Source organism: Chlorocebus sabaeus, chromosome 6 (assembly GCF_047675955.1).
Source record: "Chlorocebus sabaeus isolate Y175 chromosome 6, mChlSab1.0.hap1, whole genome shotgun sequence".
Taxonomy (NCBI): Eukaryota; Metazoa; Chordata; class Mammalia; order Primates; family Cercopithecidae; genus Chlorocebus; species Chlorocebus sabaeus.
Window position 1 is genome coordinate 60,486,367 of NC_132909.1, and position 20,032 is coordinate 60,506,398.

At 58.5% G+C, this 20,032-nt stretch overlaps 1 protein-coding gene across 2 annotated transcripts in view; it reads left to right on the forward strand.

The window, feature by feature from the left end:
* The window catches only part of AP3D1 (adaptor related protein complex 3 subunit delta 1), a 59,789-nt gene that overhangs the window by 20,174 nt on the left and 19,583 nt on the right, over positions 1-20,032 (forward strand). For both annotated transcript variants that reach the window (XM_073017149.1, XM_073017150.1), the window contains exons 6-22: positions 401-530; positions 1,481-1,620; positions 1,703-1,776; positions 3,490-3,539; positions 7,689-7,738; positions 8,156-8,204; positions 9,678-9,823; positions 10,297-10,445; positions 10,515-10,745; positions 13,572-13,803; positions 15,009-15,154; positions 15,630-15,771; positions 17,269-17,340; positions 17,929-18,004; positions 18,124-18,323; positions 18,749-18,822; positions 19,561-19,738. In XM_073017149.1, the coding sequence (XP_072873250.1) occupies positions 401-530; positions 1,481-1,620; positions 1,703-1,776; positions 3,490-3,539; positions 7,689-7,738; positions 8,156-8,204; positions 9,678-9,823; positions 10,297-10,445; positions 10,515-10,745; positions 13,572-13,803; positions 15,009-15,154; positions 15,630-15,771; positions 17,269-17,340; positions 17,929-18,004; positions 18,124-18,323; positions 18,749-18,822; positions 19,561-19,738 (2,139 nt within the window). The remainder of the gene's footprint in view (positions 1-400; positions 531-1,480; positions 1,621-1,702; positions 1,777-3,489; positions 3,540-7,688; positions 7,739-8,155; positions 8,205-9,677; positions 9,824-10,296; positions 10,446-10,514; positions 10,746-13,571; positions 13,804-15,008; positions 15,155-15,629; positions 15,772-17,268; positions 17,341-17,928; positions 18,005-18,123; positions 18,324-18,748; positions 18,823-19,560; positions 19,739-20,032) is intronic.

Genomic DNA, 20,032 nt, shown 5'->3' on the forward strand with positions numbered 1-20,032 from the left:
AGGCAGTTCAAGGCAGCTCCCTGGGCCTGATTGATGGGAGGGCTCCCGCCGGGGAACTTGAGCAGCTGCAGGGCACAGCCGTGGGGAGCTGGGCTGTAGGCTGAGTTCCCAGCATGACTTTCCTCTCTAGCCTTCCTCCTCCCACTGTGGGACCCAGGACCCTGGGGCAGGAAGGCCACTCAGGAGAAGGGCTCAGTCTGGAGGGCAGGCCTGAGTCAGGGCACAGGGAGGCCGGCTTCCATGCCATCTAAGATGCTGCTCTCTGGCCTCTGGGGCTGGTGTGCAGCCACAGCCTCGGGCTGTAGGACGTCTTCTCCCTGTGGAGGAGGGTGACGGGGAGAGGCGTGAGCAGGGATGAGGCGCAGAAAACCCGTGTAGGCTGAAGCCCGCTGCCCCGCAGATGTCGCACACCAAGCCCTACATCAGGAAGAAGGCTGTGCTGATCATGTACAAGGTGTTCCTGAAGTACCCTGAGTCGCTGCGCCCCGCCTTTCCCCGGCTGAAGGAGAAGCTGGAGGACCCCGACCCTGGTTTGTGGATTTCAGTTAAACTTCAGGCTTGGGGGTGGGGGTTCAGCCAGTACCCTGGGAAGATGTGGTGGTGTGTTTTGGGGGTGCTTTGGGGAGCAGTGGAGGGCTCCGTCCAGGAGCATGCCGGCTGGAGGTGGCTGGGCCTCCCCTCGCTGGGGCAGCTGGGAGGGAGGTGCTGGAGGTGGGGGCAGTAAGATCTCATGTGGCAGCTGGTGAGCCTGGTGTATCCCTGAGCAGAGGTGTACGCCCTACCCCGCCAGCCCGTCATAGGACCAGTGCTGCCAGGGGGCGCCTTCCGCAGAGCAGGGGATGGTCTAGACCGTATGTCCCTCACAGGAGCTGCCTCCACCTCACGTGACTGTTGTGTATTTGTGATGTGGTGACTGTGGGACATGGCTTCAAATTCAGTTTCACTGAGTTTCCCTGGGCTGCGTGTGGGAAGCCTCTGGCGTGTGGCAGGCGTGGTTTGGTGGACTCCAAAGCCAGCCCACAGGAATCCCGAGGCCCTGCGTGTAGGAGGGGAGACCCCAGCTCTAAGCACGGGACCCGATGGGCGAGCTTCTCCCTGGAGTGCTGGGCACAGACGCAGCAGGAAGGCTCCCTGAGCCCCGATGGCTGGGCAGCTGTTTCTGGAGCCCTTCTTGCCGAAACCCCCACTCAGAAGGCCACTGTCAGGCTGTCCTGAGCGTGGTGACGCTCGGGCGCACTTGTGCCTCGCAACAGTGCCGAGCAATGCTTTCTCAGCACCAGGAGCTGGCTGCTGTGGCCTGTTCCCTGGAGGAACAGGCCTGTAGCTGCTGTCCCTGTCACCAGGAGGAGGTGGCAGAGCCAGGGCCATGTTGAGTGAGAGCTGCCGCAGGCCCCAGAACTTCCTCGCAGACCAGGAAGACAGGAGGATGGTTTTCTAAGCAGAAGAGCAGGCATGCTCATGAGGACCGCTTGTTCCCCAGGGGTTCAGTCTGCTGCCGTCAACGTCATCTGCGAGCTGGCCAGACGGAACCCTAAGAACTACCTGTCCCTGGCCCCACTCTTCTTCAAGCTGATGACGTCCTCCACCAACAACTGGGTCCTCATCAAGATCATCAAGCTGGCAAGTACTGCCCGGGGATGCGGCCTCCTCACCCTGCGTGGTGCATTCCCCGCGGGAGACTGAGGCCCTGCTGTCCCTGCAGTTTGGTGCTCTGACTCCTTTGGAGCCGCGGCTGGGCAAGAAGCTCATCGAGCCCCTCACCAACCTCATCCACAGGTGAGTGGAGACCATGCGCGGCAGGGGCGGGCGGGTCCAGTGTCGGAGCGGCGGGGCGGGCGGGCTCCACAGGGTCCAGTGTCGGAGTGGCAGGGGTGGGCCAGCTCCACGGGGTCCATTGCGGGAGCAGTGGGGTGGGCGGGCTGCATGGGGTCCAGTGCTGGAGCAGCTGGCAGCCTGGTCCCAGCGGGGTACAGCAGGAGTTAGGCGTGAAGCAGCTGAAAGATGGAAGGCTCATATGTTCAGCAGACTCTCTGTCCTATGGTGGAAGCCTGGCCACTGGACTCTTCTCCATGCTGCCAGAGACATTTGAGGCGTTTGGGTTTTCTTTGTGGGTCTCAGCTCTGAAAGGCCGTGAAATGGGACCGTATGTCAGGAGCCTTTTCAGGCCGGGCTGCCTTTGGTTGCTAGAAGAGGACACTTTAATTCCTCAGACCAAGTGCTGAGGAGGAGCCAGGACCACCCCCCAGCCCCCACTGCAGGGAAGGGGAGGGGTGGAGTGGGCCACAGGCAGAGTCGTCATCGCATGACTTTCAGATGCAGTCATGTGTCACTTAGCAACAAGGACATGTTCACAGAAGGGTGTCATTAGGATGATTCACCGTGTGAACGGCATAGCGTGCGCTCACACGCACCTTGTAGTGAAGCTCACCACATTCCTAGGCTACGTGGCATGGACGTCTCCTGGGCCATGGCCCTGCCCCACAGGCAACTGTAAAGCTGTAAGCAGCTGCAACTCTGTGGCGAGTATCTGTGTGTGAACACGTTGAAACAGAGAAAAGGGCTGGGAGCTGTGGCTCACGCCTGTAATCCCAGCACTTTGGGAGGCCGAGGCGAGTAGATCACTTGAGGTCAGGAGTTCAAGACCAGTCTAGGCAACATGGTGAAACCCCATCTCTACCTAAAAGATACAAAAATTAGCCAGGTGTGCGGGTACATGCCCGTAATCCAGCTGCACAGGAGACTGAGGCAGGAGAATCGCTTGAACCCGAGAGACGGAGGTTGCAGTGAGCCGAGATCACAGCAGTGTACTCCAACCTGGGCAACAGAGTGAGACTATTTCAAAAAAAAAGAAAAAAAGGCGGGCACAGTGACTCGTGCTTGTAATCCCAGCACTTTGGGAGGCCGAGGTGGGTGGATCACAAGGTCAGGAGATCGAGACCATCCTGGCTAACACAGTGAAACCCTGTCTCCACTAAAAATACTAAAACAAAGTTAGCTGGGCGTGGTGGTGGGTGCCTGTAGTCCCATCTACTCGGGAGGCTAAGACGGGAGAATGGCGTGAACCCAGGAGGCAGAGCTTGCAGCGAGCCAAGATCGTTCCACTGCACTCCAGCCTGGACGACAGAGCGAGACTCCATCTCAAAAACAAAACAAACAAAAAACCCTAGTAAGGATGCAGTAAGAAGGTGGTATTGCCATCTCACAGGTTCATGGGCTCTTGGGTCGCCGGGGGTGCGTGATCCGTCCCTGCCCGGATGCTGTCATGGGCCCGCAGCTGCAGTGGGATTTCTCACGTGCCCTTTCTGGGAAGGTGAGATGATGAGCAGCCAAGCACCATAGGCCTTGGAGAGCAGGGCGTGGGCTCCTTCCTGGGGGCTCGCTCCCTGGGCTGTGGGGCTGAGGCAGTCTCCAGCTGAGCCGCCGGCATTGGGTCACCGTGTCTGATGAGGCCCCCAGTCTCATGCCGCTTCCCTGTGTTCCTTTCCTTAGCACGTCTGCCATGTCCCTCCTCTACGAATGTGTGAACACCGTGATTGCAGGTGAGAACCAGCACTCTCCCCGTCTGGAAGGTCTGGCACTGTCAGGCTGGGGTCTCGGGTGGGGACAGGAGGGCACCAGGTCTGGTGTCCCCGAGCGCCACCTGTGCTGGCGCTGAGAAGGAAAGCTGGCTGGGAGGCCGCCCCAGGCCTCTGCTATTGAGGTGGCCACGCACCTGCCTGGTCCTCCGCCGCCCTTGGTGCTGGGAGTTTGCTGCTTCAGCTGCTCAGTAGCCCAGCCGCTCTGGAGTCCCCTTGGGTGTGAAAGATGCATTTGCAGATGAAGCCTCTCCTCCTACCTGCTTCCACAGATGCTTAGGGCCTCCCAGCAGCTCGCACACAAAGCTGCGTTTTTTCTGAGACTTTCAAGCACTCCTGAGACAGCACGTTGTTTCACCCGTGGGTACTTAAGCAGCAGCATCTACCACAAAAATATTTTCTAAGGCAGAGTCAGAACCCACGCCTCCGGCCGGGCCAGGGCACCAGGGCCAACACTCAGTGTCCCCGGTGGTCTCAGCCGGGCTCCTCCAAGTCGGCCAAAGCCTGACGGGGCATTAGGCGGTGCACTTCCTTATGGTTGATAAAGTGGAAGCTTCTCACCAGGTATGAGGGCCTAGCTATTCAGGAGGCCGAGGCAAGAGCATCATTAGAGCCCGGGAGTTCCAGGCTACAGAGAGAGCCAGACCCTGCCTCTCTTGAGGCTGGTGTGCAGTGGTGCAATCATAGCTCACTGCAGCCTTGACCTCCCGGGTTTAAGCGGTCCTCTTGCCTCTACAGGTGCATGCCGCCTCACCCAGGTCATTTTTTGAATTTTTGGTGGAGACAGGGTCTCACTGTGTTGCCCTGGCTGGTCTTGAACTCCTGGGCTCAAGCCATCCTCCTGCCTTGACCTCTCAAAGTGATGGGATTGCAGGCCTCAGATATTGCACTCGGCCAGCACCTCATCTCGTTTGTTTTTTTCTAGCTTAGGTATAGTTGACAATTTAAATTTTTTTTTTTTTTTTTTTTTTTTTTTTTTTGAGACAGAGTCTTGCTCTGTCGCCCAGGCTGGAGTGCAGTGGTGCAATCTCGGCTCACTGCAAGCACCACCTCCCAGGTTCACGCCATTCTCCTGCCTCACTCTCCCGATTAGCTGGGCCTACAGGCACCCGCCACCACGCCCGGCTAATTTTTTTTTGTATTTTTAGTAGAGATGGCGTTTCACCATGTTAGCCAGGATGGTCTTGAGCTCCAGACCTTGTGATCTGCCTGCCCCAGCCTCCCAAAGTGTTGGGATTACAGGCTTGAGCCATCGCTCCCGGCTCCTTAAAATGGTATATTTTTAAGGTACACCACTTGATTGTGAAAAAGTTAGCACAATTCAGATAATTAACACATCTACATTTCTTTTTTTTCTTTTCTTTCTTTTTTTTTATTTTTGAGATGGAGTCTCACTCTGTCACCCAGGCTGGAGTGCAATGGCACGACCTCAGCTTACTACAACCTCTGCCTCCCAGGTTCAAGCAATTATCCTGCCTCAGCCTCCTGAGTAGCACGCGCCACCATGCCCGGCTAAGTTTTATATTATTAGTCGAGACAGAGTTTCACCATGTTGGTCAGGCTAGTCTCGAACTCCTGACTTCATGGTCTGCTCGCTTTGGCCTCTCAAAGTGCTGGGATTACAGGAATGAGCCACCGTGCCCGACCCTCTTTTTTTTTTTTTTTTGAGACAGTCTCACACTGTTGCCCAGGCTGGAATCCAGTGACGCAGTCTCCACTCACTGCAACCTCCGTCTCCCAGATTCAAGCAGTTCTCCTGCCTCAGCCTCCCGAGTAGCTGGGATTACAAGCACGCGCCACCACGCCCAGCTATTTTTTGTAATTTTAGTAGAGATGGGGTTTCACCATGTTGGCCAGGCTGGTCTTGAATTCCTGACCTCAGGTAATCTACCGCCTTGACCTCCCAAAGTGCTGGGAATACGGGCGTGAGCCACTGCACCCAGCCTACATTTCTTTTTAAAATAAATTTATTCCTATCTGGATAATCTGTATACCTGTTTTAAAACAAAAAGAATTACTGTTTACTTTTATATTCAAATAACGCTCCTGGCTGGGTGTGATGGCTCACGCCTGTAATCCCAGCACTTTGGGAGGCCAGGGGAGGTGGATCACCTGAGGTCAAGAGTTCAAGACCAGCCTGGCAACAATGGTGAAACCCCGTCTGTACCTAAAAAATACAAAAGTTAGCTGGGGGTGGTGTCAGGTGCCTGTAATCCCAGCTACTCAGGAGGCTGAGGCAGGAGAATCGCTTGAACCCAGGAGGCGGAGGTTGCAGTGAGCTGAGATTGCGCCATTGCGCTCCAGCCTGGGCAAGAAGAGCGAAACGCCTTCTCAAAAAACAAAACAAAAAAAAACATTCCTACAAAGATTGGGTGTGGCATTTCTGAAATCTTGCATGTGTGAATATGCATTTATTTTGCCACATTTTTTCATTCATGTTTACATTTATATGTAGATTTTCCACCCAGGGTTATTCATGTCCAGATGTTCGTATTTTTTGTGTTAAAAAAATTATTTCAGGCCGGGCGCGGTGGCTCAAGCCTGTAATCCCAGCACTTTGGGAGGCCGAGGCAGGCGGATCACGAGGTCAGGAGATCAAGACCATCCTGGCTAACATGGTGAAACCTCGTCTCTACTAAAAATACAAAAAACTAGCCGGGCGAGGTGGCGGACGCCTGTAGTCCCAGCTACTCGGGAGGCTGAGGTAGGAGAATGAGGTAAACCCGGGAGGCGGAGCTTGCAGTGAGCTGAGATCCGGCCACTGCACTCCAGCCTGGGCGACAGAGCGAGACTCTGTCTCAAAAAAAAAAAAAAAAAAATTATTTCAATAGTTTTTGGGGAACAGGTGGTATTTGGTTATAGGGATCAGTTCTTTAGTGGTGATTTCTGAGATTTATGTGCAGCAACACCAAGCAGTGTACACCGCACCCAATGTGCGGTCTTTTATCACTCACCCCAACCCTTCCCCCAAGTCCCTGGAGTCCATTCGATCATTCTTTTTTGGGGAGGTGCGGGGGGGCAGTTGCAGAGTTTCTCTTTTATTGCCCAGGCTGGAGTGCAGTGGCACAGTCTCGGCTCACCGCAACCTCCACCTCCCAGGTTTCAAGTGATTCTCCTGCCTCAGCCTCCCAAGTAGCTGGGATTACAGGCATGCACCACCACTTCCGGCTTATTTTTGTATTTTTAGTAGAGACTGGGTTTCTCCATGTTGGTCAGGCTGGTCTCGAACTCCTGCCCTCAGATGATCTGCCTGCCTCAGCCTCCCAAAGTGCAGGGATTACAGGCGTGAGCCACTGTGCCTGGCCTAGATCATTGTTATGCTTTTGCGTCCTCATAGCTTAGCTTCGAAGAACCCACATCTTAAAAAGAAAAACACAGTCACACACACACACACACACACACACACACACACACACACACACACACACATTCACACTCCCCTGTATGCCTGCATTCCATGCCACTGGCTTGTTGGAAATCAAGTCTCTGTTCCTGCATGTGCCTGGTGGTTCCTTGGCTGCATGTGTTTCTTTTAAAGCTGTTAGAACCAGGGCTCTGAGGGTCAGCTTCTCGCTGCCTGCCTATCCCTGCCCAAAGGACACAGCAGAGTCAGTAAAGGGGAACAGCTCAGGGGATGTTGGGGAGGCCAGGCCCAGCTTCTAGAGCCTTCTTTCAGTAAAGTCCTACAGGATGTGCTTCATCCCCCAGCAGTGAGCTGTGATGATCATTCGTGAAGTGTCACCATGGAGGCTCCCAGAGACCCAGTGCCTGGGTTCCTACAGGGTCTGGTCCTGTGGCCTCGGGGCCAGGCTTCCAGACTCCAGAGGGAAGCAGGGGTTGCAAGTAAACCACAGTGTTTGCAGGAACAGCTAAGGCCTGGGAGCTGTCCTGTCAGTGAGGGTGGGGGCGCCTGCAGGTTCCTGACCTCAGGCCTGCAGTGGAGCTAGATTTTTGCAAACACAGTTGGGATGTGCGGTCCCAAACCCCGTGGCATTTCTGTCCTTACTCCCATCCCTGCTCCCGGCGAGGGGATGCTGGCTGCCCATGGCCCTGAGTGAGTGTCGGCACTGGCCATGGTGCTGACCACGGTGCTGACCAGGTTGTCTGTTGCAGTGCTCATCTCCCTGTCCTCCGGCATGCCCAACCACAGCGCCAGCATCCAGGTACGTCCCGCACAGGGCAGGGCCCCCCCACACTGTGGAGGCCACGCCTTTCCACGGGCGGGAGCTTGCCCACCCTGTGACCAAGGTGCTGGCCCCCCCACGCCATCCTTGGGGCTTCGGAGGGCACGGCCGCCTCCTGTGTGCACTACCGGCCCGAGCCTGCTTGGGCTCCCCATCGTGTGTCTGTGGGGTAGATGCGTGGGGCACTGAGGAGTGGGGTAGTGCGCCTGTGGGAAGCAGGGCCTCCCTTGTCCCCAGTGCCCCATTGTGGGCCCTGCTTGTTTCCCTCCTGGGCTCTGATTGCTGGGTGGGGCTGACCCTGGGCTTTAGGCCAGGTTAAGGTTGAATCTGGAGGGCTCCTGGGACTCACCCTTGGTTTAGAGGAACTAACCAGCCTTGTTTTTTTCTTTTTTTCAGCTTTGTGTTCAGAAATTAAGGATATTGATCGAGGACTCCGATCAGAACTGTGAGTCGTCCCCTCCCCAGTGCTGTCATTTGCGTGTCCCCCGCCTCTGTGAAGTTAGGGGTCCTCCTAGCGTGAGGAGGAAGTGGACGTGGCATCTGTGACCCCAGCTCTCTCCCGGATGTGTGGCACTCGCCTCAGAGGCAGCCCTCTGCCATCGCCCTGCGGCGCCTTTGCACCCCGACCTGTCTGTGTGAGGAGGCCGGGAAACACCAGCTCCTGCTGAGCCCCAGTCCCAGGAGGGATGTAGGGGGCGTGGCAGTGACCCCCACTGGGGAGACCCTGGCAGTTGGACAGATGCCACTCACTGAGCTCCTTGGTCCGAGATTTCTGGATGTTTCAGCCTCTGCATGTTTCTGTGGGGATGCTGAGGCTTTGTGTTGTGAGATGGAGTAGCATGCGGCGCCCTTGCCTAAGTGCCTGCCCGTGTGTGGGTGCCCCTGTGCTGCTCTGCTGAGGAATTAGAATTAACGGCCCCTGCCTGGTACCTGGTACCTGGGCAGTGTTTTGGACGTTCGTTTTGAAGCCAGATCTTTTTGTTCAGAGTAGGAGTTGGCAAACTTGACTGCAACAGCCCAGATAGTGGAGTCGCCCCCCTTATCTGAGGTTTCGGGTACCCCCATCACAGTCCAAAAATAGGCAAGGACCGCACAGTCGGGTATTCTGAGAGACCACGATGACATACCTCTCATGACTGTGTGTTTTATGATTGTTCTGTTCTTAGTTGCTGTTAGTTGTTTATCTCTTACTGTGCCTAATTTATACACTGAACTTCGCCACAGGCACAGATGTGTCGGAAGAACACCCACACGCGGGTCTCAGTACTGCCCACCATGTCAGGCTTCCACTGGGGGCCATGGGCCCATCCCCCACGGCTAGGTGGGGACTGCTGCGTTTTCTCTGTGGACCTCACGCTGTCTGTCTCTGCTCGGTGCTGCCCTGTGGCCTGACAGCTGCCGTAGATGGCAGTGTGTGAACGGGTTCGGCTGTGTGCCCTGTGGCTGGGGCGTCCCTGGTTTAGGTTGTGGCATCTGTGCCTCATGCCCAGCCACCCTTAGCTCTTCATGAGCTAGTTTGGGGTAGTCGGGTGAACAGTGAGTGTCGGGTACGGGTGAGACCCTGCCCCGGGCCGAGGGTGCCTGATGCTGCTGGAAAGTCTTCTCTGCGTTCTTCCCTGTGCTGGCTGGGTGGAAGAGGAAAGCCGACAGCAGCTACTACAGCGTGGTAGTAGGTAGGGGAGGCCTTCCCGAGGGAGCCGGCATGGGGCAGCCTGCACCCCGGCTCCCAGTGTGGGGGCTCTGCTGGGGCGACATCCCTCGTGTGAGCTCCAGCTGGGGGTGTCGCTCTGTCCGCCCCCGGGTTGCCAAGGCCAGGCAGCCTCCTGAGGTGGAGACTCGGCCCAGAGAGCCTTGGGCCCTGCCTGCACCTTGCTGCCTATGTCCATCCCAGTGACCTGGCTCTGGCCTCTCTCTGCAGTGAAGTACCTGGGGCTGCTGGCCATGTCCAAGATCCTGAAGACCCACCCTAAGTCCGTGCAGTCCCACAAGGACCTCATCCTGCAGTGCCTGGATGACAAGGACGAGTCCATCCGGCTGCGGGCCCTTGACCTGCTCTATGGGATGGTGCGTGCCCTCTGCCCACCTGCCCGCCTTAGTTCTCTCGGGGACGTTAAATGTCGGGTGCAGAGCCACGTGGAATGTATGGAGTCCCCTCACACTCGGCCATCAGCTAGTGTGGTGGGGCAGGGCAGAGGGGCGCCAGCCCTCATCCATGCCTGTCTTCCAAGGCCTGTGTGGACAGGGGGCCAGGGCCAAGCCTACAAGTGTCTTTGAGGGCGTGTGTGGAGGGAGCGGGGCCAAGCCCACAGAACAGACCATGCTGGGCCAGTTGTTGCTCCCTGGCTGGGGGCCGGATGCCTCTAACCCAGCCCACATCGCAGGGGCCTGCTGCCTCCCTGGGGTCAATCTGTGAATCTGGACCTGCCTGTGTCCCGTGGATTCTGTCTCAGAAGCAGGTGTTGGGTGTCTCACCAAGCAGGCCGCAGGCCGTAGGCCGTGTCCACCCTCACCACTGTCCCTATGCTCTTTTTGCCCAGGTGTCCAAGAAGAACCTGATGGAGATCGTGAAGAAGCTGATGACCCACGTGGACAAGGCAGAGGGCACCACCTACCGAGACGAGCTGCTCACCAAGATCATCGACATCTGCAGCCAGTCCAACTACCAGTACATCACCAACTTCGAGTGGTGCGTCCCGCTCCCAGGGGCGCGGCCGGGGGTTCCGTGCTGCTGCTCACTCACCCCCTCTGCCCGCAGGTACATCAGCATCCTGGTGGAGCTGACCCGGCTGGAGGGCACGCGGCACGGCCACCTCATCGCCGCCCAGATGCTGGACGTGGCCATCCGTGTGAAGGCCATCCGCAAGTTTGCCGTCTCCCAGATGTCTGCGCTGCTCGACAGTGCACACCTGCTGGCCAGCAGCACCCAGCGGAACGGGATCTGCGAGGTGCTCTACGCTGCCGCCTGGATCTGCGGGGAGTTCTCAGAGTGAGTGACGCTGGGCCTCCAGGCCGGCAGCTTCTCCAGGCTTCTGAGGGGTAGGGGCCAGGGACGTGCCTGGCAGATCTTTCCCGCTGTCTCCCATCGCCCGCTGCCCCAGCCCACAGGTCCGTGGGTTTCCAGCAGCTGTCCCCTGACCATGGTCGGACCCATTCCCCCTTTACAGAGGCGAGTCTGTGCCGCCCTGTCTGCTCTTTGCCCTCGGGCATCTGTGGAGCTCCCAGGAGATTGTAGAGCCCGTGGGCACCAGGACTGGGAAGTGGGAGGATCCATGGGGTGGGCTGCAGATAGGCGGCTGGCCCTGGGTGTCTACAAGACTCAGTCCCAGCTGGGCGAGTGGCGGCCCCTCTGAGCCCTGCTTGCCATAGGTGGGGTGGGAGCTCCATGTGGCATTTAGGTGGCCCGGGGAGGCACCTGCTCAGCCCCAGCCTGCCCACGCCAGGCCCCTCTGGGAGCACAGGAGTCTCAGTGCCGGATTCCCCTCTGAGAGCACAGGGGTCTCAGTGCCGGATTCCCCTCTGGGAGCACAGGGGTCTCGGTGCCGGATTCCCCTCTGGGAGCACAGGGGTCTCGGTGCCGGATTCCCCTCTGGGAGCACAGGGGTCTCGGTGCCGGATTCCCCTCTGGGAGCACAGGGGTCTCGGTGCCGGATTCCCCTCTGGGAGCACAGGGGTCTCGGTGCCGGATTCCCCTCTGGGAGCACAGGGGTCTCGGTGCCGGATTCCCCTCTGGGAGCACAGGGGTCTCGGTGCCGGATTCCCCTCTGGGAGCACAGGGGTCTCGGTGCCGGATTCCCCTCTGGGAGCACAGGGGTCTCAGTGCCGGATTCCAGGTGGGCCGCAGGGATGGGTCTTATGGAAACTGCCCCTGCCATCTCCAGGAGCGTCAGATTCTCTCTAGCCGAGAGGACAGATCACAGCCACTGCTGAGCAGGCTTGGGTCACAGGGCCTGCTTGGAGGTGGGAATGTGTTGCTGAGACTCACAGTTCTCACAGCAGTCTGGATTTCCAGGCTCTCTTGGAAATTCATGAGATTTGCCACTATGCCTCATTGCCCTGGGCCCTGCAGCAGCACCACTAGCCGCTACCTTCGCCCGTTACTGCCACACGAAGCGCTCCTCACCCTGGGCTTGTGCCAGCTCAGGAGGGCACCCGACTTCTGGGATGCCAAAAGGGTCCCCAGCCAGCCTGCATCCTGGAGACGAGCACTTCTGTCATTTTCTTTTCTTCCCCTCACCCCGAGACAGAGCCTTGCTGTCTCCCAAGCTTTGCCCCAGCTGGAGTGCAGTGGCGCAATCTCGGCTCACTGTAACGTCTGCCTCCCGGGTTCAAGCAATTCTCCTGCTTCAGCCTCCCGAGTAGCTGGGATCACAGGCACCTGCCACCAAGGCCGGCTAATTTTTTTGTATTTTCATTAGAGACGAGGTTTCACCATGTTGGCCAGGCTGATCTCGAACTCTTATTTTTGAGATAGAGTCTTGCTCTGTCTGTTGCCCAGGCTGGAGTGCAGTGGCTCTATCTCGACTCACTGCAAGCTCCACCTCCCGGATTCACACCATTCTCCTACCTCAGCCTCCTGAGTAGCGGGGACTACAGGCGCCGCCACCTCGCCCGGCTAATTTTTTTTTTTTTTTTTTAATTATACTTTAAGTTCTAGGATACATGTGCACAACATGCAGGTTTGTTACGTATGTATATTTGTGCCATGTTGGTGTGCTGCGCCCATCAACTTGTCAGCACCCATCAACTCGTCATTCACATCAGGTATAACTCCCAATGCAATCCCTCCCAATTTTTTGTATTTTTAATAGAGACAGGATTTCACACGTTAGCCAGGATGGTCTCGATCTCCTGACCTTGTGATCTGCCTGCCTTGGCCTCCCAAAGTGCTGGGATTACAGGCGTGAGCCACCGCACCCGGCCTCATTTTTTGTATTTTTTTTTTTTTTTTTTTCCGAGACAGAGTCTCGCTCTGTCGCCCAGGCTGGAGTGCAGTGGCCGGATCTCAGCTCACTGCAAGCTCCGCCTCCCGGGTTCACGCCATTCTCCTGCCTCAGCCTCCCGAGTAGCTGGGACTACAGGCGCCCACCACTTCGCCTGGCTAATTTTTTGTATTTTTTAGTGGAGACGGGGTTTCACCGTGTTAGCCAGGATGGTCTCGATCTCCTGACCTCGTGATCCGCCCGTCTCGGCCTCCCAAAGTGCTGGGATTACAGGCTTGAGCCACCGCGCCCGGCCCAATTTTTTGTATTTTTAGTGGAGATGGGGTTTCACCATGTTGGCCAGGCTGGTCTCAATCTCCTGACCTCATGATCTGCCTGCCTTGGCCTCCCACACTGCTGGGATTACAGGTGTGAGCCACCGTGCCCGGCCACTTCTATTATTCTTAGTGGGAGAAAAGTGGACTAGAAACATATCCAAGTCCCAAGACATGGTGTCAGCTGTGAGTGAGGCTCACCCCCAGGCCCCAGTGTCCCGCAGATCAGGGTCTCCCGGCTCCGTCTGCTCCCCGCCCGTCCTGTTCATCCTCCCAGGGCCAGCTGCACAGTCGACCCCATTGTCCTTTTTCCTCTTCTGACCTTTCCTCCGCTCAGTGGCTCTGTCATCTCCACGTCTCTGTCTTGTTCGTGTTATGGGCTATGGACGGCCCCTGGTTTCTTCTGCTTTGTGTCTCAGCCCCCGGAGACAGCTCAGGGAATGGGAAAGGCCCAGAGTCACCTCGTTTGTGAGAAGCCCAGGCCTCCCAGGTCCTCACCTGTTGGAGAGGAGCCCCGGGGCGGGCATCCTGGGGACTCACGGCGTTTCCTGTCCTCAGGCATCTGCAGGAACCGCACCACACTCTGGAGGCCATGCTACGGCCCAAAGTCACCACACTGCCAGGCCACATCCAGGCCGTGTATGTGCAGAACGTGGTCAAGCTGTACGCCAACATCCTGCAGCAGAAGGAGCAGGCCGGGGAGGCAGAGGGCGCCCAGGCCGTCACCCAGCTCATGGTGGACCGGCTGCCCCAGTTTGTGCAGAGCGCAGACCTGGAGGTGCAGGAGCGGGTAAGGCTGCACTCCGCGTTGGGCCAAGCCTCAGGGAGCCCTCAGTGCCTTTCTGTCCAGGGGCGGCCAGGTTGACGGGGCCTCCCTTCCTCTTCTGAAGCCACTCACTGAGATTCCTTTGTTGCCACTTGTGCCAGCTGGGGTTTGGGGTTAGCCAGTGGGACGTGGGACCTTTAGGTCAGTGGGACTGGACAGGTCTCTGGTGTGCTGGGTATGTGGGGGTGCTGCTCCTGGCCATAGGAAGAGCCTGTTTCATATGCGGCGAGACAGCAGGTGTGAGAGCCTGGGGCTGGCTGTGTCTCTTTCTGGTGCCCTGCAGGTGACATGGGTTCTGGGTTGAGCAGACTGTACACCTGTGCCAGCTGGTGCCCACCAGTTCCCAGGTCTCTGTTTTTCTGTTTGTTGTTTTGTTTTGTTTGAGATGGAATTTACCTCCTTTGCCTAGGCTGGAGTGAAGTGGCGTGATCTCATTTCACGACAACCTCCGCCCCCTGGGTTTAAGGGGTTCTCCTGCCTCAGCCTTGCGAGTAGCTGGGATTACAGGCACCCGCCACCACACCCGGCTAATTTTTGTATTTTTAGTAAAGACGGAGTTTCACCTTGTTGGCCAGGCTGGTCTCAAACTCCTGACCTCAGATGATCCTCCCACCTCAGCCTCCCAAAGTGCAAGGATTACAGATGTGAAACATTGCGCCTGGTCATCTGTGAGAGAGGTTGGGAGTGGTGTCAGCCCATCCAGTGGCTGAGGAGACCCAGCGTGAAGGCTGCATGGGGCGTGGCCCCGGGCTCCTCTGAGCAGTGGCATTATCTGGGGGCTGGCCATGATCCTGGGCCCATGGTCACTCTTGGAGCTGCCCAGCCTGGCTGTGTCTGAGTTGCAGCCAGCACAGAGGCAGGGAGCCCGCCGGGGCCAAACAAGGTGGTGCTTCTGGTGTCGGGGCACAGGCCTTATGGGAGGCATTTCTGCAGTGGGCAAAGCTCCCTGTTGTGCCCCCATCTCTGTTCTGTTTGTGGACTGGTCTTTTCTGCCGCTTCTTGGCAAGGATGACGACGGAGACGGCATGAAGGCTGGGCTCTCTGTGGGTACATGGCTGTGCCAGAGGGCCCGCATGTCCCTGTGCCAGGCGCTTAGCCACCCAGTGTCCCTAGGGTGGCCAAATGGCCTTCCGGGCAGGTACCAGCGGTGACTCCTGTGTCCCCCGCAGGCGTCCTGCATCCTGCAGCTGGTCAAGCACATCCAGAAGCTTCAGGCCAAGGACGTGCCCGTGGCGGAGGAGGTCAGCGCTCTCTTTGCTGGGGAGCTGAACCCAGTGGCCCCCAAGGCCCAGAAGAAGGTTCCAGTCCCTGAAGGGTAAGGATACAGGGGTGGGGGCATTGCAACCACAGCCCTGATGTGGTCCCCTGATGCCTGGAGGCACAGAAGGGGTACTGCAGCCCTCAACAGCCAGGAGGGGGTGGGGCTGGTTGGAGGCCTGGGGCGGGTGCGCCCCTCTCTGGACTCACGGGGGCTCTCGCTGCTTCTGGGACCTGGCTTGTACCTGGGAATGCTCCCTGGGAAGTAGGCCTGCTCCACCCTTGCCATCAAGCTCTGAGGCAGCCTGAACCTGCCGTGAGGGCCCCACTGTGACCCTGCTGCAGCCTTCCTGGGTCTCTGCATCCTCTCTAAGGGGCAGTGATACCTGCCTCGCTGGCCCTGTGTGGGTAGCAGGCACCACTGTTTGGGGTCTCACATGGCCAGGCACGTGGTGAGCCTGCTCAGGGTGGGCGCCTGCAGGCGCGTACTCGGTCACACACACTGCCTTGTGTGACCCTCCTGTCCGGCACAGCCTGGACCTAGACGCCTGGATCAACGAGCCACTCTCAGACAGCGAGTCAGAGGACGAGAGGCCCAGGGCCGTCTTCCACGAGGAGGAGCAGCGGCGCCCCAAGCACCGGCCGTCCGAGGCGGACGAGGAGGAGCTGGCTCGGGTGAGCTGTTGGGTGCCCCTGGTGGGCCTTTGCCTCCTCCCTCGTGTCCCAGGGAGTCTTTGAGGCTCCTGAGTCCGGAGCTTGGTTCTGTTGGCTCAAGATTGTGCACTGCCGCCCTCCAGGAAGCCCCAAGTGGGTATTTCATGTTATGGTTGAGTTTCATTGAGCTTCACTGAAATGGGGAGCATCTTGGTCAGGCGTGGTGGCTCATGCCTGTAATCCCAGCACTTTGGGAGGCCAAGGTGGGCATATCATGAGGTCAAGAGATCAAGATCATCCTGGCCAACATAGTGAATCCCTGTGACAAAAATTGGTTGGGTACAGTGGCTCACGCCTGTAATCCCAGCACTTTGGGAGGCTGAGGCAGGCGAATCAAAAGGTCAGGAGATCGAGACCATCCTGGTTTCAGTGAAACCCCATCTCTACAAAAAATACAAAAAATTAGCCGGGCATGGTGGTGGGTACCTGTAGTCCCAGCTACTGGGGAGGCTGAGGTAGGAGAATGGCGTGAACCCGGGAGGCGGAGCTTGCAGTGAGCCGAGATCGCGCCACTGCACTCCAGCCTGGGCGACAGAGCGAGGCTCCGTCTCAAAAAAAAAAAAAAAATACAAAAATTAGCTGGGTGCGGTGGCGGCGCCTGTAATCTCAGCTACTCAGGAGACTGAGGCAATAGAATTGCTTGAACCCAGGAGGCAGAGGTTGCAGTGAGATCGTGCCACTGTACTGCAGCCTGGGTGACAGAGCAAGACTCTATTTCAAAAAAAAAAAAGAAAAGAAATGGGGAACAGCTTCTCTAGATCCAGGAGCCCCCCTGAGGAGAACTCCATTAACCCGACCTGCAACTGGGGGCCTGTGGGTGCCTGTGTGGGGCACTTCCCTGACCCTGCCATAGCTGCTGTAAGACACTGCAGACATGTGCAGCCCACCCAGACCAGAAGCTGGGGAAGGTGAAGGAGGCCCCTGGACCCCATCCTGCCAAGGCAGATGCAGCCCCTGTGCCCCGTGTGGGGCTCCACCTCGCCCTGCTCACCTGTGCAGAGAGGGGAGCCCCTCCAGCAGTCCTCTCCTTCCATCCTGCATCGACAGAGGGAATGCCCATGGTGGGCTGCGTGCGGGCCTTTGTGCTCCTGCACCCTCCAGGCCGTGCTTTCAGGCAGCCCTGGCAGTCAGGAGGCCCTGTCCCAAGCTCAGCAGCCCCAGCCCGTCTGAGCTGCTCATCAGTAGCCGGGTAGCCCAGGCAGGTCAGCGGCCTCCATGGGTCCTGGTCCTGACCCTGGCAGTGGAGGCATGGGCGTCCCTGCCTCCCAGAGGGTTAGCGATTCCTTTTCCCCAGTACGCGCTCTTCCCAATTGCGGGCCTTGGTTTCCCTGTTAGTAAAAGCTCAGTAGTGAAAATAGCCAAAGATCCAGCCTTGCCTGGTTGGGTGGCTGGTAGTGGACATCCATAGAGAGGTATCCTGCCCGCTCGCTCGGGCTCATGCCAGGTCGTGTCCCGCAGCGCCGAGAGGCCCGGAAGCAGGAGCAGGCCAACAACCCCTTCTACATCAAGAGCTCGCCGTCGCCACAGAAGGTGAGGCCCGTCCCCGGCTGCCTGTCCCTCAGCACCCTCTACCCTCACCACCCATGCCCTGTGGCATCCCTCTGAGTTTCAGGTTCCTTCTGGAAGATCCTGGGAGTGGAGCTGGGGCCACACAGTGACTCTGCGGAGCCTTTGAGGGGCGGGTGCCTCCCTGTGGGCCTCATTCGTTCAATCCTCCAGCCGGGGGGCCTGTTCCATGTGCACGGCAGCCCAGCTGCTGTCCAGCCCTGACCTCACGGTTGTGGGCAACCTGCTGCCTCACTCTGGGCTTGAAGCCAGATTACTTTTCTCATTTGAGGAGAAAACAGAATATTCAGGTAGAAAAAGTGGACGAGGATTTGCTACTCCCTGCGCAGTAGGCCTACAGGGTCACTCGCGTGACGAGCTTTCCAGCCCTCACTGTCTGTAAGAGTCTGTTCCTCCAGATGTTGACAGTGCTCCTCGTGGCCCAGAGCCCTGGCAGGACTCCTGGCTCCTGAGGATGTCAGGGCTGCGTCGCGCCCCCTGCGTCCCTGAGGCTTGTCCTGCCCGTGTGTCACCCCTCAGTGCACCATTAACGCCTGGATGTTGCTTTCGCAGCGATATCAGGACACCCCGGGCGTGGAACACATTCCTGTGGTGCAGATCGACCTCTCCGTCCCGTTGAAGGTTCCAGGCAAGTGTCTCCCGTGTGTCAGCGCCGCATTTCTCACATGGGCTGTAGGCCGCTCCTGCTGCCCTCCCCTTAAGCCCCTGGGACCCGGTGCTGAGTGCCTGCCCGCTTCCGGTCCCCAGGGCTGCCCATGTCAGACCAGTACGTGAAGCTAGAGGAGGAGCGGCGGCACCGGCAGAAGCTGGAGAAGGACAAGAGGAGGAAAAAGAGGAAGGAGAAGGAGAAGAAGGGCAAGCGCCGCCACAGCTCGCTGCCCACGGAGAGCGACGAGGACATTGCCCCTGCCCAGCAGGTGGACATTGTCACGGAGGAGATGCCTGAGGTCAGCCTCACTGGAGGGCCCGGCCCGGGGATGTCTGTCTTTCTACACGTGTGTGTCCTGGGGCCATGCACAGCAGCATCTCCCCGTGGTCTTCCTTGGTGGCCAGGATGAGGCCCTGCCCCAGAGAGCCTAGGAGGAGAGGCGCCTCTGTCCTTGAGCGCACGTCCCCACGCACCCACCCCGGGGCCAGCAGCTTCAGAGGCAGATGCAGGTTGGCTGCGTCCTGGGGCCCAGCCGCCCTTGGTGCCTGGATGCTGAACAGAGCCTCTGGTGGAGCCATGTCACTGCCCGCATGGGCGTGTGGCCTCTGTGGGCGTGGCCATGACCGTGACTGTCTCAGGCAGTCCCATTGTGTCCGAGATACATGGGGTTCCACCAGGCCACAGGTGCGGGTTCCACTGATGGTGTTCACCTCTTCCTGTCAGAACGCTCTGCCCAGCGACGAGGATGACAAAGACCCCAATGATCCCTACAGGGCTCTGGACATTGACCTGGATAAGTGAGTGCACAGGGGTTCAGGGTGAGGCTGGAGGCCACAGGTGGTTGCTTCCCTTCCTCTCATCCTCCCTTCCGGGCGGGGCCAGGCTCTACAGGGTGGACAGGCTGGGATGGGGTGTGGGCGGGGCCGGGCTCTGCAGGGTGGACAGGCTGGGACGGGGTGTGGGCGGGGCCGGGCTCTGCAGGGTGGACAGGCTGGGACGGGGTGTGGGCGGGGCCGGGCTCTGCAGGGTGGACAGGCTGGGACGGGGTGTGGGCGGGGCCGGGCTCTGCAGGGTGGACAGGCTGGGACGGGGTGTGGGCGGGGCCGGGCTCTGCAGGGTGGACAGGCTGGGACGGGGTGTGGGCGGGGCCGGGCTCTGCAGGGTGGACAGGCTGGGACGGGGTGTGGGCGGGGCCGGGCTCTGCAGGGTGGACAGGCTGGGACGGGGTGCAGGCGGGCCTTCCCCAGACCACGTCCTCACTGCATTGCTTTTGGCTGGCCCTCCCAACTAAGACCCCAAGTGTGGGCTCTGAAGTCTCCAGGCCTGGGGTGCTCGGAAGGTCCCCATACCTCGACAGACCCTCCCATGAGAGCCTCCAGCAGGCCGTGTTGGGCAGATCCACGTCGGACCATGGCTGGGGCCAGGGGCGGGAGGAGCGGGCCCCGCGCTGTCACATGCTTGGACACAGCACGTACTGGCGGTCCTGGGGGGTGACCAGGGGTGCTGATGTGCGGCCCGGTTGTTCCCGTTTCCAGGCCCTTAGCCGACAGCGAGAAGCTGCCTATTCAGAAACACAGAAACGCCGAGACCTCAAAATCCCCCGAGAAGGACGTTCCCATGGTAGAAAAGAAGAGCAAGAAACCCAAGAAGAAAGAGAAAAAGCACAAAGAGAAAGAGAGAGACAAGGAGAAGAAGAAGCAGAAGGAGAAGAAGGTGAAGCTAGTGCCCAGGGTAGCATCCTTCTCCATTCCCCTCTCTTTTTTTTTTTTTTTTTTTTTGAGACGGAGTCTCGCTCTGTCGCCCAGGCTGGAGTGCAGTGGCCGGATCTCAGGTCACTGCAAGCTCCGCCTCCCGGGTTCACTCCATTCTCCCGCCTCAGCCTCCCGAGTAGCTGGAACTACAGGCGCCCGCCACCTCGCCCGGCTAGGTTTTTGTATTTTTTTTTAGTAGAGACGGGGTTTCACCATGTTAGCCAGGATGGTCTCGATCTCCTGACCTTGTGATCCG